At 38.2% G+C, this 20828-nt stretch overlaps 2 protein-coding genes across 2 annotated transcripts; both read left to right on the plus strand.

Moving 5' to 3' along the window:
- Nucleotides 1-598: 598 nt before the first annotated feature.
- Nucleotides 599-15663, plus strand: col28a2a (collagen, type XXVIII, alpha 2a). Its single transcript, XM_077580995.1, has 35 exons — nt 599-716; nt 810-947; nt 2093-2667; nt 3192-3212; nt 3333-3392; nt 4551-4604; nt 5270-5314; nt 5398-5424; nt 5506-5550; nt 5635-5679; nt 6827-6880; nt 8064-8132; nt 8236-8304; nt 8412-8480; nt 8860-8928; nt 9750-9818; nt 9913-9981; nt 10092-10160; nt 10245-10316; nt 10387-10455; nt 10529-10600; nt 10669-10737; nt 10876-10944; nt 11017-11085; nt 11170-11238; nt 11324-11392; nt 11581-11649; nt 11736-11804; nt 11890-11970; nt 12061-12096; nt 12180-12216; nt 13315-13872; nt 14216-14502; nt 14587-14812; nt 14895-15663. The coding sequence occupies exons 2-35, from the start codon at nt 818-820 to the stop codon at nt 15101-15103; spliced, it is 3669 nt and encodes a 1222-aa protein (XP_077437121.1). The 5' UTR covers nt 599-716; nt 810-817; the 3' UTR covers nt 15104-15663.
- Nucleotides 15664-16310: 647 nt separating this feature from the next.
- bbs5 (Bardet-Biedl syndrome 5) lies at nt 16311-20344 on the plus strand. Its single transcript, XM_077580993.1, has 12 exons — nt 16311-16524; nt 16678-16760; nt 16857-16922; nt 17119-17168; nt 17471-17598; nt 17681-17816; nt 17940-18035; nt 18276-18338; nt 18413-18547; nt 19629-19712; nt 20068-20091; nt 20199-20344. The coding sequence occupies exons 1-12, from the start codon at nt 16463-16465 to the stop codon at nt 20298-20300; spliced, it is 1029 nt and encodes a 342-aa protein (XP_077437119.1). The 5' UTR covers nt 16311-16462; the 3' UTR covers nt 20301-20344.
- Nucleotides 20345-20828: the final 484 nt, after the last annotated feature.

Genomic DNA, 20828 nt, shown 5'->3' on the forward strand with positions numbered 1-20828 from the left:
AAGTCAAAAACTCATGGAGTCATTCATTAGTGTAGAACAACACAGCGTTTCACTAAGAGGTGTTTCAAATATTTTTTCCCTCACATAGCAACAAAAAGGCGCTGCAACCAATTCTGGGTATACGGCCAAAGCTTACCGGGATAGGCAAGCGGTATAGAAAACTGATGGATGGATGGACGAATCGATAAAAGGTAACCAAAATGTCATAAACAACTCCCACAATGATGCATGCTCTTCTGTAACAGTGTCAATCAATATGTAAAAATCTGGCTGTTGTATTGGAACTCATTGAAGTGTACAGTGAGAGCATTAAGTCATTTAGAATCACATTTTCTACAACCTTTTTTATTTCACACAATGTCCAATAAACTAAAGTGAGAAAAAAAGTTGATGACTTGCAAATTTAAAATGTGGAATTTCAAGTGCCTAAAATTCCAACATCCAACACGTCATGCTTGGGAACATATTCCTGCCTTCTTGCGCCCTGAGGCAAGAGAGGGGAGTCTGCATGAGCATGAATCCATTGAATTGGTTGGGTGGTTCTCCCTTATAAAAGAAGTGCACCTACTCCAAGTTCTTTGACTCTGCTTCCAAGAAGGACGACATCACCGTTGCCGCTGATGGATGCTAAATGAGATAACCGCTGCTTTTCATACAACGTGGTCCATCTGCTGGCCCCCGCAGGTCCAAATACTGAAATACTGCAACATCTCAAAGTAGGTTGAACAGTGAAGTCTGTTTTCTTTGGACACTTTCCATTTGCATGCATTTAGTTTGTCATTGACGTGCTATTCTTTTGTTTGTAATAGAGACTAGGATGTTCCTCTTTTTGGAATCAATGCTGTTGGCCACAGCGCTGACTTGTGTCTGGGCTCAAGATCTGCATGAGAACAGAAGAGCAAAATCACACACGAAAACAATGGCTGCAAATATTTATGATGGGCAAGGTAAGCGATCAATCTATCTATCTATCTATCTACAATGTATATAATGTAATGAATTACATAAGAAAAATCTCATGTCACATTAAGAATGAATGTACTTGCTCCGTGCAACCAGGTCCTGTTTAGTTGAACACAAAGTTATTATTCTAAGCCGGACGAATAGCAACGTGAAGCGAAGGTGAATTTGACCTTCTGCCATCTAGTGGAAGTGCATTGAATTTTTCCTGCCTGTTGCTATACGTCACTGCCATAGATTGATAAAGAAAGATACAGTGTTTGTAGTAAAAAAAATAAAATAAAATAAAAAACTTTTGGTGAGAATAAAATAAAGTTAAATTGGATCTTTTCTGATAGCAGATTTGATGATCTCCCGCAGTATGTAGTAAAGTATTACATTCACTCCATTGCGTTTAGTTAAACACAAAGTTATCATTCTGTCCTACGAGTAGCAACGTGAAGTGAAGGTGAATTTGACCTTCTGCCATCTAGTGGAAGTGCATTGAATTTTTCTGCCTGTTGCTATACGTCACTGCCATAGTTTGATAAAGAAAGATACAGTGTTTGTAGTAAAAAAAAAAAAAAAACTTTTGGTGAGAATAAAATAAAGTTAAATTGGATCTTTTCTTATAGCACATTTGATGATCTCCCGCAGTATGTAGTAAAGTATTACATTCACTCCATTGCGTTTACTTTAGTAATGTTTTGTATACAGTCGTTTCAATGGAACATACGTTTTTCAAGTATTTATGTTCAGAATAACTTGTACTACATTCTGCACACTACTTTTATTTTTGGTCAATCTATAATTTCTTGCAGAGTCTATTTGTTGAAAATGTTTGACATTTCAGCCCACAAGAACTCTATTTTAAACATGACTATTAAATAAGTATTTAATTTATTATTGTTCATGTTTTAATATTTTATACTGTTGGGCAATATCTGCATTTGCACATTCCTGTTTTATATTTTTGTTTATTTGACGTTTATGCTCTGATTAAAAACTCACAATTCATTTGAATACGATTTTTCGTAGTCTGTTCACGACGCACTAATAGTGGTAACGATTTACTGGTTTAAGGAACCTAATTTGATAACTTATTCTTGAGTAAAAAAGTGTTTCAAGAGACTCCTCTGGTTTCTTCACGCAGCCATCCTGGATGAGGACTGCAGCTTGGAGCTCTCCTTTCTGCTGGACAGCTCTGAGAGTGCCAAAGACAACCACGAGCAGGAGAAGCAGTTTGCTATGAACTTGGTGGATCGACTCCAAGGCGTAAAACTGCAGACGGGCCGCAGCTTGAGTCTGAGGGTGGCGCTGCTCCAGTACAGCAGCACAGTCATCACTGAGCAAAGATTTAACGACTGGAGGGGCACGGAGAACTTCAAGAACCGCATCGCTCCCATCGTTTACATCGGCCACGGCACCTACACCACGTACGCCATCACCAACATGACCAAGATCTACCAAGAGGAGTCCAGCCCGGGCAGCATTAAAGTAGCTGTGCTCCTCACTGATGGCTCCTCCCACCCGAGGAACCCGGATATTTTCTCTGCTGTCGCCGAGGCCAAGAACCAGGGTGTCCAGTTCTTCACACTGGGCATTACCAGGACCGCCAACGAACCCTCCAACGTGGCTCAACTCCGCCTCCTCGCCAGCTCTCCTACGACCCAGTTCCTCCACAATTTGCAGGACAAAGACATAGTTGAAAAAATTGCGACTAAGATTGTGAGTATATGTCTTTGAAGGCACATTTTTACTTTCAATTACAGCACGCTTGTGTAGATAATTATTTATTTATGTATTTATTTATAGAAGTTAACTGATGAAAAACAAAGGAAACCTCTATAGCCTGGAATTAAAATTTTATTTTTTTTGCACAGTTTTAAAAAATAGTTTGACAACTTCATTCTCTTATTTATAAAATTATTATTATTTTTTTTACATTTATTAAAAATTTAATAAAAAATATAATTAATAATTAAAATATATAATTTATTTTTCAAAAGTTGTTGTGTATATCAGTTTCTATGTATGGTTATATTTATTATTACTTTAATTTGTTTTAAACAATCTGCTGTATGCTGCTTTACCTAACACTGCTTGCTCTAAGACCTGAATTTCCCAAATAGGAATTATTCATTTATCATTAACTGTGGGTCACCACAAACTTATCTTAATATAAGTAATCAATAAATGAACATGAATACAAATGCAATTAAAAAATTATGTTTGTTTGCTTTAATTTGCAGAGTGACCTTGCTGATGAAGGCGTAAGTATCGCTTTCCTTTGAAACAAATTTCACTTGCCAATAGAAATTGGGCTGAACCATAAAATACTGATTCAAAAGCCGATATTATGTGTCGATACTCTTTTTTTTTTTTTCCTCCAGTGCCCACTGACACAGAAGTGTGCCTGTGAAAAAGGCGAGAGGGGCCCCAGTGGGCCTGCGGTGAGTATCAACTTTTTTTTCCCCAAGTGTCAGATGTCGACATGCCCTCAAGACGGGTTTTTTTTTTTCCTAAGCTTTTGTGTGAATGGCAATTGCACATGTTTCAACAATCATGTTAAATGCTCGCTGTAGGCATTTTACAAAAGCAAATATATGCCAACCATTCACTTCATTAGTACACAGTCTATGGTGGTCCACAAATCCTACCTTTTACAAAGATTGCAATTTTCATTTTTGATTGATACTGTCGGAAGGAGTAGTAATTATGTTTTGATTGCCATATTTTGCTAATGAGAACAGTAAAATTAGAATAAACACTGTCCTCAAAGTAGTCTATACTACTGTAAACTACAACCACAATAATACAAAAAAAAAATACTGTAATACCTCTTACAGTGAAATAAGCAAGTCGATTTTTTTGTCTTATAAATGAATCATAAATTAATATGAAAGACAGTTTATTTATCTACTTCAATTAGAGTTAACTTACTAAACACTACACAAACATATTGGACGCTATTTGGGCACAAAGTCACCTGAGATAGGCTAACTGTAACGAGGGCAGGCGGTACAGAATATTGATTTTTTTTTTTTTTTTTAACTTGCCGAGGCATCAGCATGCGCAAACCTATGCATTATTAGTTACCTTTGTGCATGATCGCACTAGATTATCTCGCACCCACATAGACGCTTATGCAAACTTCCATTCAAGCAAGCTGGCAAATAATCACGCTACGCTGACAGACAGTTGCACGACCATTATTAACCAGGTGCTTTCTCCGCGGAGAGATTCTTGAAATTCCGCTCAGACAAGGCTGCTCTCATAATTGCTCTTATTGGTTTAATGGTCACGAAGCGGCAATGTCTGGAGGATAGCAACTGACATCCATCCAGGTGCGTTTCAACGCAATGACCCCCCGGCCTCGGAGGGCGAGACCACTCATGCTCAATTTATGCTCCAGATGAGAAGTGACTCATGGTGTCAAGTGCTTTGCACGTACTCAAACAACATTATCCGTCTTGGTGTCTCAGCCTGCCAAAAAAATGCACTTTTTTTTCTTCTTTTTATGGCTCTAAGTGAATTTATTGTATTGGAAAGAGTGAAACACCAGAAGTGAACCGCCAAATCTAAAACCATAATTCTGTTTCCTTCCCCAGGGGAAGAAAGGCCGTCCAGGAGAAGAGGGAGCCCCCGGGCTAAAAGGACAAAAGGTGTGCGCCTATTCACACGCATGGCTTCACAACTTCTGGCTGACAAGCTCTTAAAAAGTTATTTATACCTTTTATCTCAGACTCTGGGTTGCACACTTGAGATCCATTTTTTTCAGTTTGAAGCAAGTTATCTTGAGGTTGGTTTCCAAAGACTTGGAAATTATTATTAAGTACATTTACCAGAAGAAAAATATTTCAGGTTTCAGAAAATTAGGTATACATTTTTTTTTTTTTTAAACAAACACAACTGTCCTAACATGGAAAATTGATATGTAGACAAGTAAACCATCATTTGGCCAGACTTATGTGTTTTCATTATCTGCATCCAATCACATTCTGTCTAAACATAATAATATAAAAATCATGCTGTTTGATTAATTTACCCTGCAATGACAAATAATTATCTAAACACTTAACTGTTGATCTAATGGCTCAGCATCATACCAAAGACTATAAAAATGGGACCCATTGCCGCTCTGCTTGACACTCAGCATTAAGGGTTGGAATTGGGAGGTTAGCTCACCATATGATTCCCGAGCGCGGCTGCTGCTGCTGCTCACCGCTCCCTCAGGGGATGGGTCAAATGCGGAGAACGAATTTCGCCCCACTTAGGTGGGTGTGACAATCAGTGGATCTTATCTTATCTTATCATGGTGACATTTCAGGGCGAAGCCGGAATAAGTGGTATACCTGGCCGGGACGGTGCTGAGGTAACTAATCCTACCGTTCGATTAAAATCTGCGCATTTTTACTGCATCCTACTCTTGAATTAATTCATCAAATATACTTGCAGGGAAAACCAGGTTACAAAGGAGAGCATGTGAGTCATCGGGATAACAGATAAGAGTTCATTTGATCAAATTCCATTCAAGTCTGCATGAGCCTCAACTTCTATTCACAGGGTGAACGGGGAGAGTGCGGCACTCCAGGACTCAAAGGAGACCGCGTACGACAACATGAATCATTTATTGTAATATATTTTTTTTAATTAGCATAATTTACTTGTCTATTGTCATGTGACCTGCTCCAGGGTCCCGAAGGTTTGATTGGTGGAAGAGGACTTAGAGGACTGCAGGTCAGTAAATACTGATACATGTGATATTATTATGACAACGGGGAATAGAGCTCATGACATATGACAATAGGCTTGTGAAAGTCATTATAGACAACTTTTTCTAGGTAAACATTAGAATTAGGCATACATTCCAGGTAGCTAAGTCAACACATTTTAAATGAATCATGAATCAAGTTTATGATTTGTTGATTTTTGTTAATTGGTTATTTTTGTGTACATAATTTTGCTTCCTGGGTGAGTTTGCTCCCCCTTTTTAACTCATTTGCTCGCAAAAACGTATAAATACTTTCTATGTTAAATCTTTGAAGTGTCCCAAAGACGTATTTATATGTTTTAATGTTGTTTTTTTTAATGCTAGAGCAACCAGAAGGCTTTGTCGCAGCCTCTGAACTGCAGAGAACGGGTGATTCAATGGTAGTAATTACAAAAACGGCCATCAGGTGGCAGCAGAGCGTAAGAGATCAGCCAGGGCCATGTTGCAACAAAGCTGTTTCCCCTTTGTTTTAAACAGATTTGTGAATAATGATGAAATTTAGCTATATTCTAATCCTAATTGCTACAAAATGAAAACAGATAGAAATTTTTAAAAAAAAATCCTGATGAAAGAAGAGACTCTAATCTTCTCTTTGTCCATGTTTTTATAGCAATAGAACACAATATTCATCAATCAGTCAAAATCCAGTAAAACAGCCAGGAGCAAAGAGGGTTGCTTCAGTGAAAATGGCTGAGTGAATGAGTTAATCACCAATTTTGCCTGCATTGTCATTTATTATTTCATAACTGGAGTACATAATGGATCAAATTTGTCTCACAGTTAGACAGTAGAAATATTCAATCAGCTATCCAATCAGCAATGAGGAATAATAATAAGTAGAAAATGTAAATACTATTTTTTATTCTACTGCTGTATAAGTATGTAAAGCTATTATAGCAAATGTTATGGGTTGCGTTTTCCTTTTTCCCCCCTTTTTTTTTCTTTTCTGGAGAGCTCAGTATTGTTCATTCGGTAATTTTACCGATTTGACATGTCATAGCAAATGTTATCTGCTGACGTTGAACCTGCTCCTCAAAAATGTAGATCTTACTTCTCATTCAAACATACAAGGTCAGATGCACCCGTTTTTAATTGCATGTTGTGTGTGTCCAGGGACTACCAGGACCACATGGAGACATCGGACCAGAGGGCCCACAGGGAAAGCAGGTTTGCATCTTTTAAAAAAAAATTATAAACAACATAGCACCTCTTCTGTTACCTTGTAATTCTTTTTATGATAGCTTGTAACAAGAGGTTGAAATTTTACAACCACCTTGTGTTAACATGCAGATAAGACCCCCTAGTGAGCATTTGGTTATGTTCCCCTTCATTATTATAATAGTGAAGGAATGAACATTCAGAAATAAATTGTTCATGTTTTTCACCCTGGCTTGAATCCAGTTTTTAAAATGTGCAAATCAGGAAGTGCCAACAGCAGCGTCTGTTTTAAGTATAACATGCAGTAACAGCATTTCCACAGACATAAATTATGATGCTATATGTATTGATGTATTTTGAATGGTTATTGTTATAAATATTTCATGGCTCTAATTCAATACAGTACAATTCTTTACCATTGGTCATAATTTGATAGACAGTGGTACCTTGAGGCACCAGTAACCCGACTTAAGAATTTCTTTTAGGTCGGAGCGCTGTATGGTGGCAGTGAACTCAACTCACTTCACAACAAGCAACAGTTTGCCATATAGTGAACAATATTCAAAGAAGAGGCTTCAAACTCAGTTGAAGTGTTCTGTCAAAATAAGTTGCGTACACGTATTGGTCTGCGATCTTAAGGCTAACGCATAATGGGAAACGCCGTAGACAGGCTAATGATTAGCATCTACGTGGTGGTGTTATAACGGCCAAATATTTTTTATACTAAGTCACTTACAGTAGTTGTGAAACTCTTCTTTGTTTGTGTCTGCATGGTTGTATTATACTGCCTCTCGATGGCCAAGTCGCTCACTGCAGAATAAACCACAATTAATTAACTTTACAGTGTGGTTGATAGGAAGGGTAATACATTGGCTGAGTAGAGTTACAATGATGTAGGATTTAATCCAACTACAAAAAAAGCTTCCATAGTCTCTAAAACATGCCACAGGGAGAACTTAATTTCTCTGAAATGATTGTACAGTAGTTGTTTTGTTTTTTTTAGACCAAAATTGTACAGTAGATGTCAAGAGCATTTTATCTTTTGATGCACTGACAGACCTTTTGATGTTCTGTGTCAAGGTTACATACTGTACACGCTGAGACATTGTAACTTGAGGGAAACTGACAGATTGAGCTCAAAACATGTCCTGACTTGTGAGGAGACGACTGATAACCTACATTTCGATGACAGGGGGAACGCGGACCACCCGGGCCTCCAGGTATTCAGGGAGAAACTGGCATTGGGATAGCCGGACCAAAAGTAGGTCCTGATGTCTTTTCTTTTGCTTCGTCTATTCTATCCAGAGTTGTTTATTTGCCGTTACATTTCTGAGTGTGTTAATACATCCGATTAAATGTTCTAGGGTGACATGGGATTTCAGGGGCGCCCAGGCGGTCCTGGTCCTGCAGGCGTTGGTGCACATGGTCCACCAGTGAGTTTTGGACTGAATTGTCCTTCATGTACAGTATATTTGTGTGACAAGCAAATTCTCAGACTAACGCTCTGTGTCTCATATGCGCAATGATGTTTTTTTTACAGGGACCTCAAGGGCCTCAAGGTGTTCAAGGGGAAAAAGGACCCACGGGGGAGGGCCTTCCTGGACCAAAGGTTCAGTATTATTTAACAATGCAGTACACATCTGTTTGGGATGAGTGTTACTGGTGTTACTCCTCTAATCAGCCACCCACACATACAAATGCACTAAATTACATTTCATGACCTTAGCTGCCAGCTGCTTCTTCTTTATGTCTACATTTCAATGGTATTGGAAAAAGCCCACTCGAGGGGACTTATCTAGACAGGAGATGGAATGAAAGGAAAAATAAATACGAACTTCCATTCCATTCAGGTGGAATCATCTGAATGAAGAGCATAACAGGTGCCAACACGCTCCTGTCTCAGTGGAGAACAATACAAACTTGGCAAGGACCCAGTAAATATCAAGTGGTTCTGATGTAACTAACACCACATGATTTTTGCTCCGTAGGGAGATCGAGGGCTTCCAGGACCGAGGGGATCGAGAGGACAACAGGGTGCGGGGATTAAAGGAGAACGGGTAACTTAATATAATTATTATATCATAATAACACGAAAATTATTCTGCATAAAATGTCAAGTACATACCGGTACATGCTTACACTCTAAAAACAGTTGGGTCAAAAGTAACCCAATTATGGATAAAAAAAAATGGACCGATCCACTTTATGGGTCAATTTGACCCAACTTTCTGGGTTGTTTTATACAAAGTGACCCAATTTTTTGACCCCAGTAATGGATCTGACCAATATTTATGAGTCGTTTTACACTAAAAGATGCCTTTCTTGACTCAATGTTGGGTCAAATTGACCCAAATATAGGATTGGTCCATTTTTGACCCATAGTTGGGTTATTTTTGACCCAACTGTTTTTAGAGTGTAATGTAAATTACATATCAAGAACTATGATAGCTACAGACATTTCTTTGATACCAAAAATGTCTGTAATAACCATTATTATAATTTACTTTTAAACCTTAACATATCAACAAATCCATATTTTCAAAGTTTTGGCTCATAAACCTATTTTTGGCACTCCCAAGTCTGCAAAACTACATCTATCTCAAAAACCCTTATAGATACACACATGCACTATATTCAATATTGGTAGATTTATAATGATTTTGAGATGTAAAGGAAAAACAAATACTGTATTTTGGTTGACATCTTGGATTTTGGGGCCACCATCTTGGAATTTTGTGTGGCCATAAGCGGTATTTATTTATTTAAAGAGTGAGACTTCAGTACTGCATATGTTAAACTTCATGTTTATATCTCCATTTGAAAGTTTTTTTTTTTCACTGATCAGCTCAATTATATGACTTTGACGCTTTCCTTCCAGGGTGAACTGGGGCCCGCGGGTCCTCCAGGGCTCACTGGGCTGACAGGAGTGGGTATACAGGGAGAGAAGGTCAGCAAAACAATTTACATTTTCATCAGTTCACACTCTTAGCACATGCATTTAGCAGTTGGGATCACTGAAATTAACCTTGCTTACGATCCAGGGAGTTGAGGGTCCAAGGGGTCCACCAGGAGTAAGAGGGATTCCAGGAGAGGGTTTGCCTGGATCTAAGGTTTGTGGAAATAGTTCTCAAAATAGCATACGTCAGGATGCAAACAATAAATGCATACTCTACATACTTTGCACAATTTTGAAGCCCAACATTCTGTTTCTTTTTTTAAGGGGGATCAAGGTTTACCTGGAGAGCAGGGGTCGCCAGGAGAGAGAGGTATTGGTGAAGCTGGTACAAAGGTAGAACAACTCCACCTCCAAAGTTTTTTTTTTGTCCCAATGAATGGACTATGATAGCATTTAGCTGAATGTGTCATCACATAGGGAGAACCTGGATCTGCTGGTTTAGGTGGCTTACCAGGTCTTCCAGGAGAGGATGGGGCCCCAGGGCAGAAGGTACAAAACATTACACCAACCCTGATTTTAACCTAACTACCGAAAAAGGCTCATCTCTTTACCCTCTTAGGGGGAGCCCGGGTTACCCGGTTCAAGAGGTTCTGAAGGACCTCCAGGAATTGGCACTCAAGGAGAGAAGGTTTGTATTTTGGTTTTGGAGTTGGTTCTTGAAGCACAGATCATTCACTCTATGCGTGGAATTCCTTTAAAAGGGGGACCAGGGTCTGAGGGGCATTCGTGGGTTACATGGACCTCCGGGGATTTCAGGACCTTCTGGTCCAAAGGTAGAAATCAAAAGATTCTTGATGAAGTTTCTGTCATAATAATGCAAACTACGGCATCCACATGTTAGGGCGAACGTGGGGTACCGGGACACCAGGGCATTCCGGGGCAGCCAGGACGATCCATAACTGGTCCAAAGGTGAGTACACAGATCATGAATATTCATGAATCAAACTGTCTTGCCATACACATCTTGGTTAACAAAATGCGCTTGTTGTTCTTTAAATGCACCGAAATACCTTACTTGGACTAATAAAACTAAATTTCTTGTCCTCAGGGGGATCATGGTCCCACTGGTCCCCCTGGACACATTGGGGAAACAGGACTTGGACTTCCAGGTCCAAAGGTAAATGTTACTGCTATAACTACATCCGCTTTGTGTTACTGCTATCATCTCAACTGGGTTTTGTTCCATCAGGGGGATCGAGGTAATACCGGTCCACATGGTCCACCTGGTCCAAAAGGCGAAGGCAGTCCAGGACCTTTGGTTTGTAAAGTCATCAACCAAGACATAAGCGCTATTAGCCTACCTTTTATATTGCTAAATATAGTAGACATATTTCTTTTCCAGGGCCTCCCAGGAATGCCAGGTTTACCAGGAGAGCCGGGACCAGAAGGGATAGGAATTCCCGGACCAAAGGTTTCACTTTATTTATATTTATATAGCTCATTTGAAATGTTTTTTAAATGATTGCTTTAAATCAGTTTGGTCATGACTATTCCAGGGCGACATTGGCTTTAGAGGATTGCTAGGCTTGCCCGGCCCACCTGGAGAAGGAATACAAGGACCTCCGGTGAGATTATCACTAGATTATTTTATGCATATTTCCTTCAAACTGTTTGATTGCTTGAATTTCCCACAAAAAATATGATTTTAAAAAAGGACAGCGTTCGCATTTCAGAACCAATTCTGAAAAAAAATGCTCCTGATAAACATTGGAATCTGAATTATCGATTGTGTTTTTTGAAAATGTCTTCCAAGGGTAATGTTGGGAGGGCGGGACCTCCTGGCCCAAATGGACCACCAGGAGAGGGTATTCAAGGACCAAAGGTAAACATTACCACCGATTCACATCCTAATTATTTATAGGACTTAGCCTTACTGATTTAAATGTTTATCTACTAATCTAACTTCAGGGGGATCCTGGATCCCAAGGTATGACTGGACCAAGAGGGCCGAGAGGAGACGGGTTTCCTGGAGCTAAAGTAAGAGTTTTCATTGTTTTTGACAGTTGCTTCTCATCTACTCTATCAAACTTGCTGATATCTGATTGATCCTTTGTTGATACAGGGTGACCGTGGGTCTCAGGGTGAGAGGGGAATGAAAGGTGCAAAGGGAGATTTGGGAGATTCAGGATTGCCTGGTGAAGCAGTAAGTAAAAATCCGAAATCCAATAGATAGATGTGAATAATGACTTTGATATAGATAACTGCGATATGTTTACGTTTCATCAAATAACAGGGAAGACCAGGAACAAAAGGAGATGCGGGACTTACAGTAAGTTCATTTTGAACCATTTCTAACTGTTCTGACAAACTTTAAAGGTTTAGTTCTGATGCTGTTTGTTTTGGGTTTTTTAGAGAGAGGACATTATTAAGCTGATTAAAGAAATATGTGGTAAGTGTAAGTCAAATTAAGTCATTCACTCCCAGCCATTTTCACTGAAGCAACCCCCTTTGCTCCCGGCTGTTTTACTGGATTTTGACAGATTTTGTAATGCCCACAGAATATTGTGTTCTATTGCTATAAAAACATGGAACCTACCAAAAGAACGATTAGAGTTTCTTCTGTCAGTAAGGTGGGGGCTTTAGGACCCAGATGCGGGAAGGCAGAGCAAGGAGGCAGAGGTGCAGTCCAAAAAAGAGTTTTTAATTTCTAATCAAAAAGCTAACCTCAAAGTGCAAAATAAATGGAACTAACAAAACATGAAGCTAAACATGGCAAAACAACTTAGGCAAAACCAACAGCATGACATGGATCCTGATAAGGCAAAAAAGGTCAGCGTGACGTGGCGAATGACTTACGACAGTGGCAACGATGAACCGACACAGACAGGGGGGAGACAACCGACTAAATACACCAACACTAATGACATAACAAGACACACCTGGCTGAGGGCACTGATTGGATGACACATGAGGGTAATGGGGAAAGGTGGACACAATCAGGGATCAGGGTTGACAAAGACACCAAACAAGGAAGGTCAAGTGACCTGAAACGAGAGGAGTCAGACTTTTCACAATAAAACAGGAAATGACAAGACAAGGGGAAAACACAAGGAAAACAGAAGCTAAACATGACAGGGAGTAAACAAGACTGAAAATAAACATGACATCTTCTTTCGTAAGGAAAAAAAAGTATATTTCTATCTGTTTCCGTTTTGCAGCAATTAGCATTAGAATATAGCTAAGTTTCATCATTATTCACAAATCTGTTTAAAACAGTGGGGGAAACAGCTTGTTGCAATATGGCCCTGGTTGATCTCTTATACTCTGCTGCCACCTGTTGGCCGTTTTTGTAATGACTACCATTGCTTCATGCATTCTCTTCAGTTCAGAGGCTGCATCAAAACCTTCTGTATGCTCTAGAAGAAAAAAAACATATTTGAGAGCATGGTAATATTTGAAATGCAAATGAGTTAACGTGTCAGTGTCGGGAATATCAGGTAACATATAAGGGATAATCAAAGTGGTAACTGTGTTTTGATGTTGTCAGGATGCGGCGTCAAGTGCAAAGAAAGACCGATGGAACTCGTCTTCGTGATCGACAGCTCCGAGAGCGTCGGCCCTGACAACTTTGAAATCATCAAAGATTTTGTCACCAGGCTGGTGGATCGGACCACAGTGGGACGCAATGCCACGAGAATCGGCCTTGTCCTCTACAGCCTGGACGTCCATTTGGAGTTCAACTTGGTCCGCTACATGAACAAACACGATGTGAAGCAGGCGATCCGAAAGATGCCTTACATGGGGGAGGGAACCTACACCGGCACCGCCATCAGAAAAGCCACCCAGGAGGCTTTCTACAGCGCCCGGCCAGGTGTCAGGAAGGTCGCCATAGTCATCACTGATGGGCAGACGGACAAGCGAGAGTCTGTTAAACTCGATATCGCCGTGAGAGAGGCCCATGCCGCAAATATCGAGATGTATGCTCTGGGGATCGTCAATTCTTCGGATTCGACGCAGGCGGAGTTTCTGAGAGAACTCAATCTCATTGCCTCTGATCCTGATAGTGAACACATGTACCTTATTGATGACTTCAACACTCTGCCAGGTGATAATGAAATGTTGTGGTAATTGTTTTAAAAAAAATACATATACTGTAACTCACTGAATTTGAGACGACAATATAAACAGCCCTACTGCAAATTGTGAAAATCTGCCACAAGATCCACGTGAAGCTCCTAAACGCATTTAAATATAGTTCATTGGCAACAAGATGCCACAAGATGGTGGCAAAGCACTACTTATTTCCTCATGAAGCTCCTCAACTAACAATATAGTTCATTGGCATCAAAAATTAATTAACCGATTTCTATGTCCAGTAACAGTCTACATTAAAGCATAGGTGAAAATGTATGATTTTTTTTTTGTCATCTTTTACTTTCTGCTTCCAGCACTGGAGTCAAAAGTCATCAGCCAGTTCTGCGAGGATGAAAACGGTGCCCTCATCTACAATCGCATTACAAACGGGCACTGGAACGGCAACAACGGTGTCAGTATCAATGGAAATAACGGATACGGACAGCATACGAACGGATTCAACGGTGGTAACGCAAAAAACAAGAATGAAGTAAATGGGAATGGTTATAAAGAGGAGATCACCAATGTGAGACGTGGCAACAGCCGAGGCCGTGGAGACACTTTCACGCTTCCAATCAGTGCTGATCCACTTCCTATACAGGTCATTTCTCAGATTTATTTGGCTTTACAAATACTGATGTCAGAAATAAACGAAATACTGAAATTGTTTTTTTGTCTCACTCAGGTGGAAGAAGATGAGGACGGTGAAGATTTAGATTTGAGGGCCCATGTGAGGGCCAGCAGCAGCGTGGTTGTAGTGAACAAAACAACTTCTTTGTCACATGTGAAGGAAAGCGCCGTCTCCAATGAAGCAGTCTTATCATCATCATCTTCATCATCGTCATCCTCCTCTGCAGGATCTTCAAACTCTAATCAGTTGCAGCCTGTGGGGAGTCCGGTCCTACCTGAAGGTGAGTACAGCGTGCAATTAATCCCACTTGATTTATTATGCATTGTTTCATCACAAAGAGTGTTTTTTTTTTCCTCCCCCAGAGGTTCCAGTTCGCGATCCCCGCTGTAATCTCAGTTTGGACCAAGGCACCTGCCGATCGTACAACATCCGCTGGTATTATGATAAGCAGGCGAATTCATGCGCACAGTTCTGGTACGGAGGCTGTGCTGGAAATGACAATCGATTTGAAACCGAAGATGAATGCAGGAAGACTTGTGTTATATTGAGGACAGCTATACAAGATATTTAACATCAAATATGTACATTTGTACAATTTATGATCCTATATTAAATGTCATATTCAGATTATTCCAGCAGGGCTAAAGTAAAAGCAGACATTTTAAAATACAATCAATCTGTAGTGACTTTTTTTTTCTACGTCAAAGTAATATGGCGATATTGCTTACTCAACCAAATAAATGGCCAACTAATATTGCAACGAAAATACTAATATAATTCACTGTCAGTGTGGCATTATACAAAATGCCCAACAACCTTTTTTTTTTTTACATCTCTGAGCCATGTGCTTTACTTTGAAATGTATGCTATTGCTGTCAGACAAATTATTTCAATGTCTGGTCAGGTGTTAAGTTGTAATTGGCAGCTGCAATACAGGGACACTTATTTTTAAGATACGTGTGCAGAAGTCTACTGAAGTTGTCATGAGGTGAGAGGTGATCCTGGTCTCTTTTTTTTTTTTTTTTAACGTGTTCATAATCCCTCCATGAAATGTGTTACGTTGGGCTGTGTTTGCAACTGTTTGAACAACTGTCTTTGTTTGTGTTTTTATTAATAAAATAATAAAACTCTTGTTTGTTTGCTTTTGTCCTTAGTGTCCGTGTCGGCCCTTTACACGTCGCATATTAAGCAGCCACATTGTTTTGCCTTAGCAAAGTCCATTTAGCTTAATGCTAACAAACAACGCTATAGATAGGCTAACAAATACCATCACTATTGCCTACATGTGTGGAGCAACATATGTAGGCAGATAATATAAAAATACCCACAGGTAAAAAAAATATATATTTTAGAACAATGCAAGTCAAACAGTAGTACTCAAATGGCAAATAAAGCAAATAGCAGCAGTGAAGTCGCAGATGAGCGTCGTAATTTACCACTTTGAATTAGTCTTCAAGCAAAACGGAATTTTGATATTTGGGGAAAAGAAAATACACTCTACGTACACCTAATTGTTACAAATAATGTTACAAAGACTAATGCATGTTGCTTGTCAATGTTTTCAACAGCAGGTAAGAATTTAGCAAATATGTACAGCAGGAATATAATGTTTATTTAGTACATTAGTACTCCCCCTTACTTACGTCACCCCAGCGTGTGAAGTAAAACTTACACTAAATCGATTAAATGCGCTATATGGTTGTTTAATAGATGTTTAAAAAAAAATGAATTTGTAACAATTAGTTTCACTCGTCTAAAATCTGTAGCGAAGTCACTTAATTTGTCCCCTCAAACTTGCCGTCTGTCACCATGGAGATTGTAGCTCAGTAGAAGCTTCTCAGTTTCGTAAATCTGCTACTTAGCCAGTAACCACTACGGTCTTATCAACAATTCGAATAAATAAATACGCTCGTCTGACAATTTTTCAACAATGACCTCCGTTTTAGATGCTCTTTGGGAGGACAGAGATGTTCGTTTCGACATAACCGCACAGTAAGTTACACTTGTTAGCTTTGCTGATTAGCTATAAGCGAGGTACAGCTTTGCCTTACGATATCGTATATTTATTTACCTCGCATTTATTTATGGCCCTGCTTGCTTATCATACACAATACACGTAAACATCACTATACATTTTGCCCACAGGCAGATGAAAACTCGCCCTGGTGAAGTGCTGATAGATTGCCTGGACTCAATCGAAGACACGAAAGGAAATAATGGCGATCGAGGTAGTTTTTGTGATAAGACTATGAGGACAACTTGTATTTGGCTGGCCAAGTATTAAGTACATGATATCTATCTAAAGATTTTTTTCCCCCCCGTAGGACGACTCTTGGTGACAAATCTGAGAATTATTTGGCATTCTTTGGCCTTGTCCAGAGTGAATTTGTGTGAGTAAATAAAGCTATTAGTAATCAGCAATGTCGTGTTTAATTAATGGTCATGCATTTTGATTGTTTTCATTCAATGGTTTTACTTGTAGATGGGTACATTTTATTTTTGTTGCACTTACTCTTAGCTTAAAAAAGGGGAGGGGGCAGACTGTATTGCTCTATTACAAGTGCAATTTCTAATTTCGTTTTTCAGCTGTGGGATACAACTCCATCATTAACATCACAACAAGAACTGCAAATTCAGTAAGTATACTTTTTGACTATCTACTGTAATGTCTTCTTTAATAATAATTTCTACTGATTTGAAAACTTTCATCATCACCAAACCTTTATTAACTGTTCATGCACATTTTTAAGCAATATTTTTTTTTACAGTTTTAAGTTTCGCTGCCACACAGTGTAAACACAAGTTAATCACTGTTAAAAGTGAACGTTTAAAGAATGAAGCTATTTTGATTGTACAAAATGCCCCTAAATGCAAGAAAGGAGCAGTCCTACGTCCAGATAAACAAGCAAAGTCATGAACTTAAACACTTTTCTTCCAGAAACTTCGAGGCCAAACGGAAGCTCTCTACATCCTGACCAAGTCCAACAACACGAGATTTGAGTTCATCTTCACCAATGTTGTTCCAGGAAGTCCTCGCCTCTTTACATCCGTCATTGCTGTGCACAGGTAAACAAAGAAAGGGAACTGCTCAACATAGTTGTACTAAATACTGAACTACAGTAATATTTTATGCGTTTAATTGACACAGGGCCTACGAGACGTCTAAAATGTACCGAGACCTGAAACTGCGAGCAGCGCTTATTCAAAACAAGAACCTGCGACTTTTACCTCGGGAGCAAGTCTATGACAAAATCAACGGCGTGTGGAATTTATCTAGTGATCAGGTGCTGACCGACATTAAGAGCAATTATACCACTATTGAATTGAATTCCATGCTGATGAATAATTTTGCTTTAAATGTTTGTTGATGAATATTTTTTGATTATGTGTTACTTTGTGTCTTCTAGGGGAACCTGGGAACCTTCTTTGTCACCAATGTGCGGATTGTATGGCATGCCAATATGAATGAGAGCTTCAATGTCAGCATCCCTTACCTCCAGATTGTACGTATATTGGATTTAATTAACAGAAGTACGATCATTTTTGCTCAGAGAATAGCAAAAATAATATAGTTGCTGTATCATTTATCATTTTAAACATTGTATGTTTGATTTAAATGACTTGTTTCATGTTACAATATAATCATAAGTGATCTCTAATTTAATTAATTTGCAGATTAGTAATAATAAATGATAATAATAATCTGTTTTATGCATGTATTTCTATATCTTTGTCTCCTAAAGTGGTCTATCAGAATAAGAGATTCGAAATTTGGCTTGGCATTGGTGATAGAGAGTTCCCGCCAGGTACGTTTATGATACTTTACAGTTATATTTGTTTTTATGCTTGTAAATGACAAATGTCTACTGGGTTTTTGTAGAGCGGGGGCTACGTGCTGGGGTTTAAGATTGACCCTGTTGATAAGCTTCAAGATGCTCTTAAAGAAATCAACTCGCTACATAAGGTATACTCCACCAACCCCATATTTGGAGTGGACTATGAAATGGAAGAAAAGGTATGCAAACGTACAGGTGCGTCTCAATTAATTGGAATGTCGTGGGGGGAAATTGTTTTAGAAGTTAAATTTAAACTCATATATGGACTCTGTAGATACAGGAAGCAAATAATTCATGATTTATATATATATATATTAAAAAAAATAGAATTTACAGGTATTCAAAACCCAAATTTCACCATCTCAGGAGGTTAATTATTATATAAGAAACAATCCAAATTAAAAAAAATGTTTCATGAATCAGTAACTATTTTAACTTTTTGACGTTAACTACTAAACAAAGCTTTTCTATGATCTTCTAATTTATTGAGATGAACCAGTATACTAAACCTGAATGACTCAAAACAATTTCCATATATTTATTTACTCTTTATCATCTTTACATGAAAAGGTATCTGTTTCCCTAGGCTTGTTGCAAAATTAGCATTAACGACAACTAACAAAATAACTCAAGTAAAATTATATTATTTTTGTTTGCAAAGTAAAATAAAAATGAAAGTCCTCTTTAAAAATTATACTAAAGAACACAATTTTACATTTATAAAACTAACTATAACTAACTAGCTAACTAACCAAGTATAGAAAAATGTCCTTCGATTTCATCTTTGTCAAACAATTACACACAAGCTTTCCAATCAGTAGTTTGGGATTTACAGTACTTTTTTTTTTTTCATCTTGCACTTGACATTGACAGACTCCCTATATATATATATATATATATATATATATATATATATATATATATATGTGTGTGTGTGTGTATGGATATATATATATATATATATATATATATGTGTGTGTGTGTATATGTATATATATATATATATATGTGTGTGTGCATATATATATATATATATATAAACAAAAACTAATACTAATAATAAAACTAATAAAGTGAAGCATTTTTAGAAAAAAAAACTTAAAAAAAAACAAACTAACAAACTTGCTCTAAAAACAATTAATACGACTAACTGAATTAAAAAAAAACAAAAGTAAAAATGAAATAAGAACTCACTATAATGAAAAATCCAAACGTATCATAACCCTGCCACAGTGATGTTTGTCCTAACAATACTTGCAGCCGCTGCCATTGGAAGAAGTGACGCAGGAGCAGCCTCCCGATGACGTGGAAATCGAGCCGGACGAGCAGACAGATGCATTCACTGTGAGTCCTGCTGTTTGCTTTCGTCACTCCTGACACCCCTGCTCGGGGACTCTGTGGTTTAGCGTTCCAGCTCCAAGAATAGCTGCTGACCACTGACATGTAACATCATGATCACACAAATGTATTCAACCTGTTCTGAAAGAATAGTTAGAACACAAAAAGAGCTAACTGTCGGTTCATAATTTGGCAAGCAGAATGCCACACTGGTTGTTTTTAATCTAAAAACGTTTACCTATTTAATATGTCTTCAGAAAGTGAGACATCTCATTTATAAATGTATAAGTTCTGTACTGTATCTTTCAGCTATAGTTCTTCCTTAAAAAAAAAAAACATATCAATTGTTGTTTGCCCACAGGCATACTTCGCTGATGGCAACAAGGTAATGCCCCACAGTTCATTTTACATGAATTTTAAATGAATGATAACTAATAATGCTGTGGTGCTTGATGTCACACATTTTTAATCACATGCTTCTGTTTTGTCAAGCAACAAGACCGCGAGCCTGTTTTTTCGGAGGAGCTTGGCCTCGCCATTGAAAAACTGAGGGATGGATTTACGCTTCAAGGACTGTGGGAAGTCATGAACTAAAATATTCTATATTTATGTATCATTAATGTATAGATATTATGAGTACAGAAACCAGGTTTACACAGTTGTATAGTTTTTTTTAATATAGTGGATTTATACAAAATATATTTATTGTGAGCATACGTCTATATTATGTAGATTTGAAAAAAAAAATGTTTTTTTTAAAGCAAATACATATCTTGTACAGTTCATCTGTGTGTATACTCTAGTTTCATAGCTAATGCATTATATATACGTGAGAGAAACAGTGTCTAAACACAGGTCTCGAGTATTTTAATAATGCTAAAAGAGGACAAAGTGTCATCGCCTATAGTAGCAGCTGTTCACTCAGTGTGCTGTGCTTACATGCTATTACTGGTCACCACTGTCGCTGATTTATGGCTTAATATCCCTAGAATGCCAAACATGACCAATAAGTACGAAAACAAATCTGACCAAATAATTTTCTGTGTCATTGACTTTGTTGTAAATCTAATTTAGGTGGCAAAATTACTACTTAAAAAGAAATATGCATGTGTTTAATAGAAG

Source organism: Vanacampus margaritifer, chromosome 11 (genome assembly GCF_051991255.1).
Source record: "Vanacampus margaritifer isolate UIUO_Vmar chromosome 11, RoL_Vmar_1.0, whole genome shotgun sequence".
Lineage (NCBI taxonomy): Eukaryota > Metazoa > Chordata > Actinopteri > Syngnathiformes > Syngnathidae > Vanacampus > Vanacampus margaritifer.

What these genes read in the sequence shown, in the direction of transcription:
- col28a2a (XM_077580995.1), top strand. Translation starts at nt 818, where the DNA reads ATGTTCCTCTTTTTGGAATCAATGCTGTTGGCCACAGCGCTGACTTGT. An exon ending in TGGGTATACAGGGAGAGAAG is followed by an intron (nt 9,819 to 9,912) that starts GTCAGCAAAACA and finishes CTTACGATCCAG; the next exon opens with GGAGTTGAGGGTCCAAGGGG. An exon ending in ATGGGGCCCCAGGGCAGAAG is followed by an intron (nt 10,317 to 10,386) that starts GTACAAAACATT and finishes TTACCCTCTTAG; the next exon opens with GGGGAGCCCGGGTTACCCGG.
- bbs5 (XM_077580993.1), top strand. Translation starts at nt 16,463, where the DNA reads ATGACCTCCGTTTTAGATGCTCTTTGGGAGGACAGAGATGTTCGTTTC. An exon ending in AGGAAATAATGGCGATCGAG is followed by an intron (nt 16,761 to 16,856) that starts GTAGTTTTTGTG and finishes TCCCCCCCGTAG; the next exon opens with GACGACTCTTGGTGACAAAT. An exon ending in CAACAAGAACTGCAAATTCA is followed by an intron (nt 17,169 to 17,470) that starts GTAAGTATACTT and finishes CTTTTCTTCCAG; the next exon opens with AAACTTCGAGGCCAAACGGA.